The following is an 18844-nucleotide window of genomic DNA, read 5'->3' on the forward strand; positions in this document are numbered from 1 at the left end:
ACTGCCGGGATTCCTTCTGCTCCCCCTGATTCTCCCTCCCCACGGACATGCCTTCAGTTTGGGGGGCCGAGGCACCCCCTCCTAGGCGAATGAAGCCCCCCAGTCGCGAGGGAGCGAAATGAAGGGAATTTCTGCAGCGGAATGAAAGCTCTGCAGCTAGGTCCTCTCATCTGCCATTTGTCCTTTCAAACTGCATTGTAATACGGGCAGGATAAGTCAGACGGGAGAAGACCAGCCTCCCTGCCGGATTTGTCTGCCCGTATTTACTTTCCATATATATATTTTTCCCCCTCCTGCGTCTTGACTGGTCCAGGGATGACTTCCTCGCTGCAGCGGCCCTGGCGGGTGCCCTGGCTACCGTGGGCCATCCTGCTGGTCAGCACTGCGGCCGGTGAGTAGCCCCGGGTAGCGCGTCCCGGCCACTTGCCCAGCGGTGGCGAGGGAGGGAGCCCTCGGAGGCCCAGGCCTGCGCTCGCCCTTCGCGACACGTCCCCTTGGGTCACTGTGGAGGGGATCTGCTGCCGGGTACCTGCCAGCGAAATCGCCTTTAGTGTTTTCGTGTAATTTCATATCCTCACTCCCATATACCCAACCCCATCCCCCTCCATTGGGGGGGGGAAAAAGACATGTTGGGTGTGGTATCTTGACATTTTTAGCTGTGAGGTAATGCAAGGAATAAAAATAATATTTTAATCACCAGTGAACAGTGTCTATTAGGAGATCTTTGGAAACAGAGCTGTAGTCCCCCCCCCCCCCCCCACACACACACAACAAAAAGAAGCGGATTTGGCTTATAGTAAAAAGAACATCAACTAAACACATACTTGCATTTATTTTTAGATTTCCACCACTCTTTGGGAATGCATGTTACTTTTCATTATTGAAAAATGTTACTGAATGAATAGAATTAATGTTGAGGAAGCCAGACTGGGATTCTTGATACACTCTATAATACTATTTATTACTGTTACCATTCGTATTAATTTGCTACCAAATAATTTGTTCTAGCAATTATATCTCCATCTTTTTAACTTGGACACACTCATTTAATGTGCTTCTGGAATTACTGTTGAGCATTAAGTATTTTGATCACTTTTATTGGTCACCTGTCATCTATTGACTTCCCTGTCATTGAGACAACTTTAACTTCACGTCACACTTCTAGGAGATTTGACTCCTGAAAGGATTTTGACATTTTACTGAAATGTAAAAGGAAACAGTCATCCTTTTCTTTGGCTATTTCTTTTTAAATTCTCAGCCACCTTAAGAAAAAAGCCCATGTTCACAATGCAACTGCATTTTTCAAGCAGTCTTTTGGTGATTTGCTTTTAGACATTTTCAGGAGTGAATTGTACATATAATTCTTAAATTTGACAAAGAATAGCCACATGGATTATGCATTTAAAAACAAATGAGAGACAAGAGTGTTGGCTTTCCAATTACTTTTTTTTTTTTTTAACAAATGTGTAGTTTTCACATTGAATAAATTTCTCATTGCTTTGTTAGAGAGGTTATAAAAATCTGTTTTGGGAAAATACTGAAAGAAAATTTAAAGTTTTCTACTGTGCTTTTGGTATTACTGATTCATGTCCATTGTTAATTATGGTAAGTTAATTAGGGTCTGTATTTTATATTAAAATCATGAGCTTCTGAATCGAATATGTTTTGACACTGATTTTAATATTTTTAGTCATTGCAATTATTTTTCAAGTTAAAAATGAACACTTTTTTCTCTAAATTTGTTATTTAGCTCTTTAAATTCTCTAGCCACAAGCCATGTGGTTCTTGTAAAATAAGAAGAATAAAAAAGGCCTTAAGCTAACCAGTCATTCTTTGAGCAGAAATTTCAGAATATTTTTGTTCTTTTTTATTCTTTACTCTTTTGAAATGTAGATTCTCTTTTATAGTGACATGCTTATCTTTTATGATCAGAACTGACAAAAACAAGAGAAGAAAACATTGTTTTTAAAATAAACCATTTGTATTTGGCAAAATGAATATTCTTAGAATAGTGTCCCTTTAAAGGGGATAAATTAATAAAAATGGTGTTAATCTTTTTTCTTTAGTATTACCTAGCACCTGATGACAGTGCTAGGAAACTGGGTTTCAGAGCTGTAACAATAATAATAGCTAGTATTTATTGAGTGCTTTCTGTGCACCAGGACATTTTCAAATAGCTTTACTTTTTTTTTTTTTTTAATATCCTCTTGACAATTCTGTACTGCAGGTTGTTATTCCCTTTTTAGAGAGGGAGAGAAAAGTACAGATAATTTAAATAACTAATCACACAGTCAGGAAATTATGGAGACAGGATTATAGCCTGCACTCTTACCCACCACATTAAGTCTAACAACAGCAACAGAGGCAACAACAACTTCTCAGTCTAATTGGAACATGAAGATAGAGTAATGTTTCACCTTTTTCACCTTTGAAAAGTAGTGGGGACATTACAGAGAATAATAGTGTAGGCACTGGTTATGCAGATGTCATGGTTCTAAATGTATAAAACTTTGCCTGATATTGGGGTGGCTAGTGCAGTTTTATTATTTTAAGTTCAAGGTGACCAGAATGGGTTTGGGATATATGGATGTCATGATGTAATTGGACAGATGCACATAATTCACCTGAATAGGAAAAAAAAAATGTACTGGAATACAGAGCACATCCTTCTTTGGGAACATGGATAAATTATTTTTGAATTCCTCTTTCCTACTTACTCTATCTTCTTGGACTCCTTAATTCTTAAAATAGTATGCAAAAAGTTAGGATTTATGAAAAAATAAGATGTACTTTGTTTATAAATAACTTAATTGTAACAAAATACAAGTGTTTAAGTGTCAGCTTCTGTAATGCATTTGAAATAATTCTCTTGACTAGATTTCAATTACATACATCTCCTTTGGGAGCACACATTGTTTCAAGTGAGTCATCTATTTACTTAGTATTGTTGAGCAGTTATTGAATATTGTTGAGTAACTGGAAGTTTAGTAATCTTAATTTCAATGTTTCTAGAAATGTGGACACTGCAACAGAATCAGGCATGATTGAAAAAGTGATCTTTTTAGTCCTGTAGTTTAGTTGTTCTGAATGAATCTCTCCGGGACATTTATTTATTTATTTAAAATTTAATCTCCAGAGAGTATCAGGTAAATTTGACAATGAGTGCTTTATATCATAAAAAATCTGATTAGATTTTTTAAATATGATGATTCAGTCACCTCTTGCTGCATAATAATTTGCAATCACAAAATCTTAGTGGTGTGCAATAGTAAGCATTTCTTCTGCTCCACTTCTCTCATTATGGAGCCCATGCTGGAGGCAGGGTAACATCTACCTGGAAAAAGCTTGTTATCAGTGCTGTGGCAGAAGTTCAAGAGAGCAAGCCCAACCCACCAGCACTTTTCCAGACTCTGGTTCTCTAGCATCTCATTGGCTAAGTCTTACTGCCAAGCTTGAGACAAGGGAGGAGTTGGGGGGTGTAGAAGTACATTTTTGCCTCTAGTTCCATTGCACAGGAATGAAGATTAAAACTTTCAATCTACCATTTGAAATGAGGAAGTGGTAGATTGAAGGGAGGAGGCTTTCCTTAACATTTGAATGGAGCTAAGCTCTTAAATAGGCTTTTGCATTAAAATGACACCAGGTTTGGTCTGTACAAAAGCTGTCTTGGAATGTGGTATGCAGTACTGATGTTGGTGTGTCTATGAAATGTGTGGAAAGAGATGTCTGTGACAAAGAAAGACATTTTTTTTTCATTAAAATGTGTGTGTGTGTGTGTGTGTACATATATATATATACATATATATATATATATATATATATTTTTTTTTTTTTCCTTCCCCACCCTCCCTGCTTGGGGTACAACTCAGGGCTTTGCCCTAGCATGCAGTTACTTTACTACTGAGCTACATCCTCAGCCAAAGGCCAACGTTTTAGTAGTAAGGAGAAGAGTCTCCATGTTATTGTTTTTATGTATTTATCTTGTCCTCCCAATTAGTAATTGTTTCTAGAGGATAGGTTTCATGTCATTTTGGCGAAGGAGTGCTGGGAATCCAACCCAGGGCCTCTGGCATTCTATCACTGAGCCACCCCCTAGTGCTCATATCTTAAATTGTTTTGTATTGTTCCATATGGCTGTACACATAAGAGATGCTTAAGAAATACTTGGTGAATGAGTTATAAAAAGCAATTGGAGCTTATCGACTCAAAATATTAGTAACTTATTCTTTCTTTGACCTAGTTTCTTCAACTGTACAGCAGTTTAAGAGGCATAGTGGGAAGACCACTGTCCTGAGTTAAGGCCTGGATTCTGACACACCTAACATAGTTCATTTAGTTCTAATTTTATGGGTTTGGACCACATCATGTTTCAAAATGCAAATTCCTGGATACCACTTTAAGTCTTAGTGAATCCAAGTACTTGGTCATTAAAACCTAAGAATCCATATCTATGTACTCTTGAGAACTGGATCTAATTTTATTTCTAATTCTCAGCTTCTACCACTTAATTAATTATTTTTTGGTACTGGGGATTTAACCCAGGGATACTTTACCACTGAGCTACATCCCAGCCCTTTTTGTTTTTTATCTCACTATGTTGCTTAGATCCTCACTAAGTTGCTGAGGCTGGCCTTGAATTTGAGATCCTCTTGTCTCATGAGTTGTTGGGATTATGGGCCTGTGCCACTGTGCCCAGCTATTTTTATTTTTACTTTTTGCGCTAATTATACCTTATTCTGGAGCTTTTAGTCACCATCAATACCAAATATTTCTTATTTGTATTTTAAGCAACTTCCTTTTTCTTTTTACCATTTGCAGTGTTTCTCTTGCCTTTTTTTTTTTTTTTTTTTTTTTTGGTCTTAGGGTGATATATTACTTAATGAAAAAGGCTTTATTGACCCAGTATTTATGTATGCTAATTTAGCTCATATTTTTATGTTGGTCATTTTATTTTCCTTATACTTCTGTCAAAAGGAGAAATTACTTATTAGTAGAAAGAAGAGTTTTAGTAAATTTGGATGAGAATTATTGATGAGGTATAAAGGGATTAGAGTTAAATTTAATTAGACTAGACAATTTTGTTTTGATTTTAGTTACAAATTAATATTCAGTTGAGCCTTTTCCAGGTGGATAAATTGCATATAGTATTTGATCAATGTTTACTAGAAAAAAATAAATGTGGGTGCTGTGATATCTAGGAATTCATGATTTTTTTTTTTTTTTTGGTACCAGGGATTGAACTCAGGGGCACTCAATCACTGAGCCACATCCCTAGCCCTTTTTGTATTTTATTAAAGACAGGGTCTCACTGAGTTGCTTAGCACCTTGCTAAATTGCTGAGGCTTGCTTTGAACTCGCAATCCTCCTGCCTCAGCCTCCCAAGACACTGGGTATTACCAGCATGCGCCACCTGCCCAAGTTAGGAATTCATGAATTTTAAACTTCTCTAATAGCACTTATGCATAAAGAGACTCTCATATTACCAAACTCTTTTCCCTTTCTAGTTAAATGGTCTAGTCTTGAGTCTTTTTCAGAAGAGCAAAGGATACCTTGTTGGAATTTAAGTACACTAGTTTTGTTTAAATTCTTTTTCTTTTTTGTTTGTGAGATGGATATGATAAGAAAACACATAATTTATGTATAATCTGTGTAGAGTTAGAAATAAGCAAGTAAACCTAATGCAGTAGTATATACCTGTAATCCCAGCGGTTTAGGAGGCTAAGGCAGGAGGATTAGAAGTTGAAGCTAGTCTCAGTAACTTACTGAGGCCATAAGCAATTTAGTTAGATAGGTCTCAAAAAAATAAAAAGAGCTGGGATATGGGACTGGAGTTGTGGCTTAGTGATAGAGCGCCTGCCTAGTATGTGTGAAGCACTGGGTTTGATTCTCAACACTGCATATAAATAAATGAATAAAATAAGGGACCATCAACATCTTAAAAAAAAAAAAAAGCTGGGATATAGCTCAGTGGTAAAATGTCCCTGGGTTCGATCCCCTCAAAAAAGAATGTAATAAATGACAGGAACATTTTGGAATGCATTGCTTTACCAAAACTATTAGTATATAACATGTACTATTTGTTCTTAATTACATTAATTCATTTTCTGGTGGGAAGTGTTTTATATTCTAGACTGTTTCTATTTAAATATGTACCCAAAGGAGTAGCCAGAAGGGCAGGGGAGCACTAAGAATAAATAGATAACATGGAGGGAGCACTGAAATATTTGCACAACCAACATTTATTGTTTCCTGTGTGCAAGATTCTTTTCTAAATGCTAATACAAAGAAAATAAGAAAAAAAAAGAAAAATAAATTAAAAATAAAAACAGGAGGCTGGGGCTGTGGCTCAGCAGTACTGCACTTGCCTGGCATGTGTGAGACACTGAGTTTGATTCTCAGCACTGCATATAAATAAATAAAATAAAAGTCTATCAACAACTAAAAAAACAAAAAATTGAAAAAAGAAAAAATGTCTGCCTTCCTCCCTACCATCTCATGCTTCATAAGGATGATACAGAAGTTAGATATACTATTTGGAGCAAGGGTGAACACTTTGCAGACCTTTAGCATTATTTTCTTTCTTTCGTCTATCAGGATATCCCTGTGTCTTCTTGATCATCTCCACCCTCTTTTAGATGGACAGCATGCCTTTATCCTATTTGTTTACTTTTATGTAGTGCTGAGGATCAAACTCGGTACCTCACATATGCCACACAAGTGCTCTGCCACTAAGCCCCAGCCCCAGCCCTCCATCCTCTTTTACAATGTTTCTTCTCAGCTAGCCTTTTTGAAAGAGCACTGAAAATTTCCCATTTTCATATTTTGAACTCCTTTGCTCCCCTCTCCCTACAATGTGTATTAGGTCAGTAGTGACTTCCTAATTGCCAAATCCAGATATTTTTCTCTTTACTGAACTTGACAATTTTGGTTATCCCTTTCTTGATGACTTTACATTTCCCTAGTTCTGTATCTTCTCCCCTCCTTTCTCCTAAATGTTTACAAGTAAGTAAGCAGTTTGATCTTCTTAAGTATATGGTTTGTTTGTTTTGTTTTTTTCAAATCCTGGGGGTTGAACCCAGGGCCATTAAGCTATGCTCCCAGACTTAGTATTTCAAGTTTAGCTTAGGTTGGGGGAAACTGCCGCATTCTAAATTTGTAAAAGACTATTTCAAGAAAAAAAAATCTTTTGCAAAGATATTTTATATCTTGATTATATATGTTGAATTAGCACAACAAAAGTGTAAAGAAAGGCTCTTTAGAAATATGCTTTAATAAAAATATAAGAATAGCCAGGCATGGTGGCTCTTACCTGTAATCCCAGGATAGGGATGCTGAGGCAGGAGGATCATGAATTCAAAGCCAGTCTCAGCAATTTAGTGAGGCTCTAAGCAACTCAGTGAGACCCTGTATCCAAATAAAATATAAAAATGGGCTGGGGATGTGCATCAGTGGTTAAGTTCCCCTGAGTTTAATCCCTGGTACAAAGAAAAAAAAAAAAAAGGATTCCTATAATTTTAGGGTTAGGAAAGGACCTTTTAGTGGACTTTAAATAATTAGAAGTTCACTTAAGAGGATTAGACTTCTCTACAATCTTATCTCATTTTAATTTTAAAATAAAAAGCTTCAGCTCAGTCTTTGACCCAATTGTCATACCTTCTACATCAGTGATATCTAATTAATGCCTTTTAGACTTTAGTTTAATGTTTTTTCATTTAAAAAAATTTTTAGTTGTAGATGAACACAATATCTTTATTTTATTCATTTTTTTATGTGGTGCTGAGGATTGAACCCAGTGCCTCATACGTACAAGGCAAGCGCTCTACCACTGAGCCACAACCCCAGCCCAGTTTTTTTATTTTTAAGCAACTTTATTGAGATATAATTTACATACCATACAATTCAACCATTTAAGGTATGCAATTCAGTGATTTTTTTGTATGTTTTAAAATTGTGGTTAAAATATGTGTGTGTGTGTATGTATACACATACACATACACACACACACACTCACACAATATTTGCCATTTTAAACTTTTTTTGTGTGTGTGATCCTCCTGCCTCAGTCTCCTGAGCCTCTGGGATTACGGGCGTGTGCTACCGCACCCAGCAACATTTTCACAGTTCAGTGTCATTAGTTATATGTACAACATCACTAAAACCGTTTCATCACTCCAAGTAGAAACTTTTAAAAATATTTTTAAATTATAATTTTTTTTTTTGTATCAAGGATTGAACCCAGGGGTGCTTTACCTCTGAGCCATATCCCCACCCCTTCTTATTTTTTATTTTGAGAGAGGGTTTCCCATTTTTCACTTGGAAACCCAGTTGTGCCAGTTCCATTTGTTTATGAAACTATTCTTTCCCTATTGGTAGAATTGGTAGTCTTGACAAGAATCAACAGGGCAAGGCTGATTTAACTAAGTGGTATAGCATTTGCCTTCTATGCATGAATTCTTGGGCTCAATCCCCAGCACTGCACAAACAAAAACTAAAATAAAAATGACTAAAGTTGTATGAATTTATTTCGGGACTCTCATTTCAGCTTGTCTATAGGTCTGTCCTTATGCCAGTATTATTAGTATTTTGATTACTATTGCATTGTAGTAAATTTTGAAATTGGGATAGGTAAGTCCTCTTTGTTTTTTTTTCAAGATTGTGCTGGCAAATCAGAACCTCTTGCATTTCTATATAAATTTGAGAGTTGACTTTTCTATTTCTGCATAAAAGGCTGTTGGAATTTTGATAGGGGTTTTTGGGTTTGTAGATCACTTTGGGATTGACATCTTAATATTATTGAGTCTTCCTATCTATAAATAAGGGATGTCTTTCCATTTATTTAGGTCCTCTTTAATTTTTGTCAGTAATGTTTTCTAATCTTCAGTGTACAAGTGTTTAATTTCCTTTGTATTTTATTCTTTGGTTCCTTGAGTATTTTTTTTTTCAATTTGGTGAACTCTCGTGTGTGTATATGTGTGTGTGTTTTGGTACTGGGGATTGAACTGAGGGGCACTTAACCACGGGAGTCACATTCCCAGCCCTTTTTTGTATTTTATTTAGAGACAGTGTTTCACTGAGTTGCTCAGGGCCTTGCTAAGTTCTGAGGCTAGCTTGAACTTGGAATCCTCTTGCCTCAGCCTCCCAAGTAGCTGGGATTACAGGCATGCACAGCTGTCTGGCTCTTGTTTTTATTCTTAAGTAAATGATAAAATAATTATTTTTTTAAATATATTAAGGCACTTAAATTTGTTATTTATGAGATAGTGATTTTGGTTGATTAACTATTTTCATTCTGAAAAGCTGAGAGAATAACATTAGCTAATTAAATTTTACTTTATGTTGTTGAAGAGGATTTTGATGTTATATCTCCTAGACCTACTAGTAGATAGGTCTAGTAGGTCTAACAATTAGACCTACTAGAATAGCTTAAAGTTTTTTATATCTTCTGATAGGTATTTTATTACTTTTTCATTGAAGTAAACTGAAATAACTTTTGTTAGGCATATGTGAATTAAAAATAATTTGTATCAATATACTGCTCTTAAATAAACCATTAGGAATATCTTGGAATTTCTGTTTTGTTCTTATAGATAAGGTTTAGATGGAATTTGGCATGTGGTAATCTCCATTTAATAAATAATGAGTTTGTTTTCTGTGTTTTGATTTCCTGTTTCACAGTTGTACTAGTTAATGGGATTAGGCAATCTTGATTTGTTTCTTCTTTAATTATAAAAAGGTTTGAAGCATCTAATAAATATTTCTGTTATTTACTCCTTGTCATAACATGCTCTTTGGACAGCTATTTTGAATAAAGATCTGTTGCTAAAAATGAAGAGACTTTTCTGTCCTTTAAACTCTGGTAATTAAATTAATTTCTCAGGCTGGGGTCGTGGCTTAATGGTTGCCTAGCATGTGTGAGGCACTGGGTTCGATTCTCAGCACCACATATAAATAAACAACTAAAAAAAGATATTAAAAAATTAATTTCTCATATCTGCTTTTGCTTTTGTAAAATTATTTTTAGTTTACTGATAGTTTGTTTTGGGTGTTGTTGAGTCACATCCCCAGCCCTTTTATACTTTATTTAGAGTCAGGGTCTCGCCAAGTTACTTAGGGCATTACTAATTTGCTGAGGTTGGCTTTGAACTCATGATCTTTCTGCCTCAGCCTGCTGAGCTGCTGAGATTATAGGCATGTGCCACTGTGACTGGTTGGTTTTCTGTTTTTTGAATGTACATATTCAGCACTTTTCTGAATCAATAAGCCTTTTTTTATATTTATTTTTTTAGTTGTACACAATACTTTTATTTATTTATTTTTATGTGGTGCTGAGGATAGAACTCAGGGCCTCGCACATGCTAGGCAAGTGTTCTACTGCTGAGCCACAACCCCAGCCCGGTAAGCCTTTTTTAAGAAAGTACTAATGATAAGGGTAAGGTAATATGATCTAATCTATCATATTAATTTTTTACCATTATGCATTTTTTAAAAAATATTTTTTGGTTGTAGGTGATCACAATACCTTTATTTTATTTTTATGTGGTGCTGAGGATCGAACCCATTGCCTCACACATGAGAGGTGAGTGCCCTACCACTAAGCCACAACCCTAGCCCCATGCATTTTATTTTTATGTAAGTCATTTGAGGTGTTGAATATTTGGCAGAGGAGTAGAGAAATATCCATAGAAAATATGATGTTCAGTCAGCCTGTGACTTTTTGTGAAAATACAGTAATGAATGAGATAAAATAAAAATGAAAAACATAGTAAAGATATAGAAAATATAGCAAATGAAATATGTAATAAAGACATAGTAAATTTTATATGCTTATATCACTGACCAAGCAAGTAAAACTCTTATGCCAGCATTTAAAAATGAAGTAAATGATAACCAAAAAAAGAAATTTTACATTCTCACGTGAAATCTTCTAATTAACTTTTTCATGTATGTAAAAATCTTAGAATATTTTTTAGTTTAGGAATCTTTAACCAGGTTATAAGTTTTTTTTTTTTAACATTTTTGATTGCAGTTTCCTTTAGTTTTTAATATTCATGTTTCCAATGAAGTTTGTAGCTATACTGTTCATTTAATACTTGATAGCATCCTATAAGTGTTTTTAGTTTTGGTATTTTATTTCCCTTGGCATATTTATAAATCCCCCTGCCCCTGGTGCTCGGAATCCAACCCAAATCTCATGCATGCTAGGCTAGGCAAGTGCGATATTTATAAACCTTTTGAAGGAAGTTAGCTTCTGTATGTTTTTAACAGAGATAATTGTGGTATGCCTTAATCCCATGGTTCTCCAAGATGTAGTGTGCATTAGAATTACCTGGAGAATTTGTTGAAACAGAATTCAAGGCCCTACCCTGGAGTTTCTGATTCTGTTTTTCTGGGTGGCGTTTGGAAGCTGGCATTTCTAACAAGTTCTCAGGAGTGATTGGTTTTGATAGTTTGAGTTCTACACTTTGACATTTACACATAATAAATGTCTGTCGAATGATGTAGGTTGAGCCAACACATACTGGTTATGGATGCTGTTCTTGGAAACCTCTCCCATAAGGATTTTTCTGAAGATTTTTTTAAAGTACTGATTTATTTGGTGTAGGCTAATAATTCTCAAAGTTTGGTTCGTAGATTAGTGGCATCAATATCACCTGGGTGCTTCTTAGAAATGACAATTTTTTGAATCCGAGGCCTTTGAATAAAAAAGATCGGATCCAGTAATGTGTATTTTAGTTGGCTCTCTAGGTGATTCTGATGAACTCTAAAGCATGAGAACCATTGATTTATACAATTAATTTAGAGCTTCCATTCTTTTTTCTTTTTTTTAAATTTATTTTTTGGCAGTACTAGGGATTGAACCCAGGGCCTCATACATGCTAGGCAGGTGGTCTACCACTGAGCTACATCACCAGCCATTTAAAAATTTTTTTGTTTACTTTGAGATGGAGTGTTGCTAAGTTGCCCAGGCTGGCCTTGAATTTGCAACCTTTACACCTCAGCTTCCATAGTTGCTGGGATTATAGACATGTGCCACTGTACAGACAGGAACCTCCATTCTTTTTTTTTTTTTTTTTTTAAGAGAGAGTGAGAGAGGGGGACAGAGAGAGAGAGAGAGAGAATTTTAACATTTATTTATTTTTTCTTAGTTCTTGGCGGACACAACATCTTTGTTGGTATGTGGTGCTGCTGAGGATCGAACCCGGGCCGCACGCATGCTAGGCGAGCGCGCTACCGCTTGAGCCACATCCCCAGCCCCAGGAACCTCCATTCTTAATCAGAGGTTTATATCAGAATCATCTAGAGGACTTTTATAAAATGTGCCTGGGTTTGATTCCCTGCAGTGCAAAACAACAACAACAACAAAACAACTACATGGCAAGAACATGTAAGGAGGGGAATCATTTCCAAGAGAACTAATAGGAACTGGGCTTAATGTTGCATACCTGTAATCCCAGTAACTCAGGAGGCTAATGCAGGTAGATCACAAGTTCAAGGCCAGCCTCAGCAATTTAGTCAGATCCTGTCTCAAAATGAAAAGGGTTGGGGATGTAGCTCAGTGTTAAGAGTGCTCCTGGGTACAGTCCCTAGTACTAGGGGGGGAAACCTTAATAGAAAGTTTATGTACATGCCTAGAATCCCAGTGTCCAACACTCTATATTAATTCTGCTATGTACATATTAAATCTCATTTAAAATGCATTACTCAAATTATCAAGATATAATGCAGAATTTGTATAATCATTCTCACCTTGAATGCAGATGGAGGATTTATGGGACATGATAAAGTATTGTGCCACGGGCAGTGGCTATAAAACTATTAGGGAGAGTTAAGTGTTCAGGGGAATAGGAAGATACGACACACACTTATCTGTTTGTGTCAATTCCACATTTATTTCTGGAAGTTTAGATGAAAGTGGAGATTGAGAAATTTCATGTTGTTTTTTCTTTTTTTTTTAAATTTTAATATTTATTTATTTTTTTCTTAGTTCTCGGCTGACACAACATCTTTGTTGGTATGTGGTGCTGAGGATCGAACCTGGGCGGCACACATGCCAGGCGAGCGCGCTACCGCTTGAGCCACATCCCCAGCCCCTCATGTTGTTAAAGTCAGACTTCCTCTTTCTTATAGGCAGTTTTACCCTAATAATCTGTGTCAGAATACTTATGATAATGTACTTTCATTCTTTTCTAACAAGTGCAAGATAGGAAGATTTAGAACAAAATGTGACTTATATAAATGATAGACGTGTGAAGGAATATTTAAATGTTTAATAATCTAAACTCTCCAATTGTTTCATTTAAATTAAGAAATAAATAGCTAAGACTTTTCTATCACTATTAATCTGTCTTCAGTCTTTGCCTTTGTAGGTTTATCTATGAACAAAGCTATATAATTGTACTAGGTGCTCCAAGCTAACTGTTTTATTTATTTTTTTCTTTTTTGCTGTGCTGAGGATGGAACCCAACGCTTTTCAAACTACTAGGCAAGGGATGTACTGCTGACCTACATAAAACCCCAGGCTAACCTTTACTAGAAAGTTTCATTTGTGTTTTTATTTGAAAAATACAAAAAGTACTAATAGCCCACAATCCATGTAGTTCCTTTCAAATATAAAAAGTATATGTAATTTTGTATGGTTGTGATTTTATAATATCTTTTTAATTATGTCTTGGATTTTTTTAGTATCCAGTAGTATGTCGTAAGCATGTGTGTGAAATCTTAACTATCATTTTAATAGTTGCATATATTCCATTGAGTATATTTGTTATTATTTATTATTTCCTATTGGGAGGTGTTTAGGTATTTTCTGATTTTTTTCCCTCTAATAGTGCTTTATTGAATACTTCTTTTCAACATCCTTTTTGTATTTGATTTATTTCCAAGTTCGCCTCTTGACCTATCAGCTAGCTACATTAGTCAATTTAATCATTTTTTTCTTCCTTGAAATACTATATTTTTTGATAGTTCTTTACTTTGCACCTGACCCCTAAATGTTTTATTGTCCCAAGATTCAGTCCTTGTACCTTTTCTGTAACTACACTGACTCTTTTAGTGATCTTAAACAGTATCATGGCTTTAAATGGCATCCAGAGGCTAAGTTTTAAATGTATTTCTATTCCAGATCTTTTTCCTTTCTTGAAATCTGGTTGCAGGTAGCCAACTGTGTATCTACCATTTTCACTTGGGTAGCTCTTTTTTTTTATTATTTATTTTTAGTTGTAGTTATACACAATACCTCTATTTATTTATTTATTTATATGTGGTGCTGAGTATCAAACCCAGGGCCTCACATGTGCTAGGCAAGCACTCTACTGTTGAGCCACAATCCCAGCCCATCACTTGGGTATCTCAAACTTAAAGCATCCAAAACTGAACTCCTGAGCTTCCTCTCCAGGCCTGTTCTTCCCATAAATTTAATTCAATTCAGCAAATTGCAGTTTTGTTTTTCCTGTTGTTTAGCCCTAAATAAGATATGCTTTTAGTCTCCTCTCTTTTTCACATTCACATTCACATTCAAGTTGATAACAAAATCTTTTGGCTCTACCTTCAAAATAATAGTCTGACTACTTTTTTATCCCTTCCACTGCATCTTAATCTAAAAGTCACAATCTTTTCTCAGTTGTAACTTTTCACTAGCCTGTTTCTCTGCTTTTTTCTAGTTATAGTCTTTCAACATAGTAGCCTGGGTAACCATTTTCAAATATAAATCAAATCATGACATTTCTTTAATTTCTCCAGCACTTCCCCATATCATTTAGAATAAAAGTCATAATCATTTAAAATAGTCTACATAATCTGGTCTGTACTGTTCATGATTTTATTTGCTAGTCTCTCTTGCTTAATTTTAATTGTGCTTTTAACTTTATATAGAACTAAATTCAGACAATCAAATGTTTTAAAAGTGGTTATATTTAAGATGCCTTATTTAAGTAATTTGACTATAATTAGTGAGTAAATACATATATTGGAGTAAGGGAGAGGTCTCGTGAACATTCTTGAGACTTTAGTATACTTACTAAATTCATTACACACTACTATTTACTTTATTGTCACATTGCCCTCTAAGCCCATTTTGTCCCAGTGACCCAGATGTGGAACACCTATAGATCTTAAATTGAGCAACAATATACCACTTATGGTAACTTTGAAATAATTTCATTAAATTAACTGGAAATTTGGGACTTAATGGATCTTAAAGTATAAAATATTTGAAATATTGTATTCATCTAAAAATCTTATGGCATTCAAATCATCAGGAATAATTATTCAGGCTGAACTGTGTCTTGGTTATAGTCTTTTATTTTGCTGTAAATGACAGCAGATATTTTCGGTTTTAGTTTTGTGTTTAACATTCAAATGTTGGTGGATAATAAAGCATTTCATTGGAGATTTCAAACTTCAGTTTTGGAAAAGAGCACCAGATAGTTTAGAAAAAAGATGATGACATATTTAGTCAACGATAAGTTTTTCATGTGTTGTTAGTGATTAGAACCCCTAGGGGCTACTCTGGGGTGAAGAGTAACTTTTTATATTTAGTTACTACACAAAGGACTGTATTATGGTGATTATGTATTATGTATTATGTATTATGGTGATTATGGTGATTATGGAGAAGCAAGATTAACAACAGTCAAATGATATCTAGAGATGGATTTATTCATGTTACTTTTTGAAACAAAATTTTACATTTGACAAAACTAATATTTTCCTGTGACTAAAATGCATGTGTTAGCTTAATGAAATGTATCAAGAATGTTAGTCTGTAAATACACTTTAGCTTTTAGCATCAAGTTGTATCCATTTATACAACTCTTAGGTTTATGAGAAACTTAGGTTTATGAGAAATTAAGTTTGTTGATTATTTGCTGCTAAGTCCCTTTTTAAAAAAATATTTACTTTTCAATCATAGTTGGACACAATACCTTTATTTATTTATTAATTTATTTTTATGTGGTGCTGAGGATTGAACCCAGGGTCTTGCACATACTTAGGCGAGTGCTCTACTACTGAGCCACAATCCCAGCCCCTGCTAAGTCTCTTTTTAATTAAAAACAACAAACAACAACAACAACAATAAAGCAAGGTATTGAGCTGCAGAATTAGCTCAAAGGTAGAGTATTTATTTGCCTTGCATGCAAGAAGCCCTGGGTTCAGTCTCCAGCACAGGGGAAAAAAAAAGTTAGTCTTAGACTGGCACTGAACTCTACTGTAAGTACATAGTAAGGTATTTTATTTCATACCACCCTATTGATGAAAATAGAAATTCTAGTGTGTTAATGCATGGTTTATGGAACTATGCCAGTTAGATAGGCTAGGTTCTTCTACAATAATTTTCTTTTTAGGGGGCTCCTGGGTATTGAACTCAGGGGGTGCTGTACCACTGCTACATCTCTAGCTGTTTTAAAAGTAAAAAAACCATTTTTTAAAATTTTGAGATAGAATCTTGCAGTTTCTGAAGTTGATCTCAAATTTATGGCCCTACTGCCTCACAGCCTTCTAAATTGCTAGGATTACAGGCCTGCCACCATGACTGGCAACAATGGCTATTTTTTTTTCTTATATTGTATATTCATTAAAGGTTGCAGGAGTACTCTATTTGTTGTTCAAGGATCTGGGATGAAGAAAATACCATCTTGAAAGTTGCTGATTTTGCCAAAAGTAAAAAATAATATGTGAGAATTTTTCATTGCAATTATGTTCTGCCTAGAAATGATTCATATCACTTCCACCTAACAACTAAATTGTTCAATTTCAAGGTCTTCCCTAACCTCTAAAAAGTGTGATTCCCCCACTCCCTGCCCCACATGTCCAGAAAGGAAATTTGAGGACCAATGACCAATGATGACTACAGGAAGTAATAAGATAAACTTGTGTTGACTTTGTTTTGTATTTTAAAACTTGTCTTTGCTTTAAGACTTTGATTTTATTTCTTGAACTTTAAAAAATCCTTAAATTGTAAGATCATTTAAAAAAATATTTTTTAATGATAAGTATAGAAATGATAATGAAGTATAGAAAATAAAAAGATCCCTTCTCTCTTTACTTTTTCTCTAATCCTATTCCTTGGATATAACTATTGTTAATAGTTTGGAGCATAATATTCCATATGTATGCATATGTATGCACTATTAAAAAATCTGTGTGAATACATACATACACACACACACACTTTTTTTTTGTATCAGGGATCGAACTCAGAGGTACTAGATCACTGAGTCACATCCCCAGCCCTATTTTGTATTTTATTTAGAGACAGGGTTTCACTGAGTTACCTAGTTAGCACCTCACTATTGCTGAGGCTGGCTTTGAACTCGTGATCCTCCTGCCTCAGCCTCCTGAGCCACTGGGATCATAGGCATGCACCACTGTGCTCTGCCCTATAATAAGTTTTTAAACAAAATAGAATCACATATTATGTGTATTTTTAAAAATTATTTGTATAGGACAGTTCTAGAAGTAAGATCATTTAGTCAAATTTGGACATTTAAAATTTTGATATGAAAAATTTTCCCAAAAAAGATTTTATCAGTTTTAATTTCCTCCAGTAGTGTATGAGAATTTCCATTTTCTTTTACCTTTTCTGAGTATCTTATCTAACTTTTCATTTTTTTGCCAAAGCAAAATAGTCATGTTCTGTTTCAGTTTTCAGGGCTTTAATTTTTAGTGGAGCCAAACTTTTTTCCATACACTTTTGGCCAGTTGTATGTATCTGAATTTCCTGTTCATATATCATATTAATTTTTCTGACTAGTTTTTATTATTTGGTTGATGTTTTATAAATATTTTTTAGCAATTAAAATCATATTTTTGTTCCCTTGTAATATCTAGTCCTGAGTTATCTTAGAAAAGTCTTTACCATATCCACAATTAACAAAAATTCTATCTTTTGGTTCTATATGGTTCTATTTTCTTATTTTTAAAATAGGTAATTTAATCAATCTGCCGTATTCTTAGTGTTGTACATATGTTAACTAATAATGAAAGTCTGAAGTAGATATTATGATTATTTACATACACAGATAAGGAATTTGGAATAAAGAGAATAAAATTGTTTTCTTTCTCAGTGCTAGGGGTTGAACCCAGGCCCTGTGCATGCTTAGCAAGCCCTGAACTGCTGAACTATTCCCTAGCCTCACCTTTCATACTTTTAACTGACTGCCTCTTATGTAGCAAAGGTTGTCTTTTTTTTTTAATGTACTGGGTGTTGAACACCGGGGTCCTTTACCATTGAGCTTTATCCCCAGCCCTTTTTATTGTTTCAGAATTTGAGACAGGATCTTGCTGAGTTGCTTAGGGCCTAGCTAAATTGCTGAAATTGGCCTCAAACTTGAAATACTCTGGCCAGAACCTTCTGGTTTTTTCGATTATAGCCACTGTCCTGGCTAGTCAAATTATCTTTTATTTGTAGAATTCCAAGAGGAGAAAGTGTATCATTTGGTTTGAAGGCATCATTTAGGAACAATTAATTTGAAAAGCGTAAAATATATTTATGACACAGTAGATTTTATGCTTTTATTGGTAAACAGGTGACTAATACCAGTTTGTTACAATACCTTAACATAGGAACCCAGATACTTTTGGCTCTCAGAACCTTAGTTTTTGTGATTGGGGATCAAATCCTGGGCCTCACACATGCTAAGCATGTGCTCTACCACTGAGCTAAACCCCCAGCTGAAGAACCTTACTTATTTTAATTTAAAAGTTTCTAAGAACCTTGGTTGTTTGGATTTCTGGTTTATAAAAGTTGAGGGAAGTCAGGTGTGGTGGTGCAGGCCTATAATCTCAGCAATTTTGAGAGGTGGGTTGGAGGATCACAAGTTCCAGGCCAGCCTCAGCAACTTAT

The 18844-nt window shown here is 35.0% G+C and overlaps 1 protein-coding gene across 3 annotated transcripts in view; it reads left to right on the forward strand.

The window, feature by feature from the left end:
• The first annotated feature begins 257 nt into the window (after positions 1-257).
• Positions 258-18844, forward strand: part of Bmpr2 (bone morphogenetic protein receptor type 2) — a 167730-nt gene continuing 149143 nt past the window's right edge. For all 3 annotated transcript variants that reach the window (XM_021735684.3, XM_021735686.3, XM_005338919.4), the window contains exon 1: positions 258-391. In XM_021735684.3, coding sequence (XP_021591359.1) covers positions 316-391 — 76 coding nt within the window. In that variant the 5' untranslated portion in view covers positions 258-315. The remainder of the gene's footprint in view (positions 392-18844) is intronic.

Source organism: Ictidomys tridecemlineatus, chromosome 7, assembly GCF_052094955.1.
Source record: "Ictidomys tridecemlineatus isolate mIctTri1 chromosome 7, mIctTri1.hap1, whole genome shotgun sequence".
NCBI classification, from domain to species: Eukaryota; Metazoa; Chordata; class Mammalia; order Rodentia; family Sciuridae; genus Ictidomys; species Ictidomys tridecemlineatus.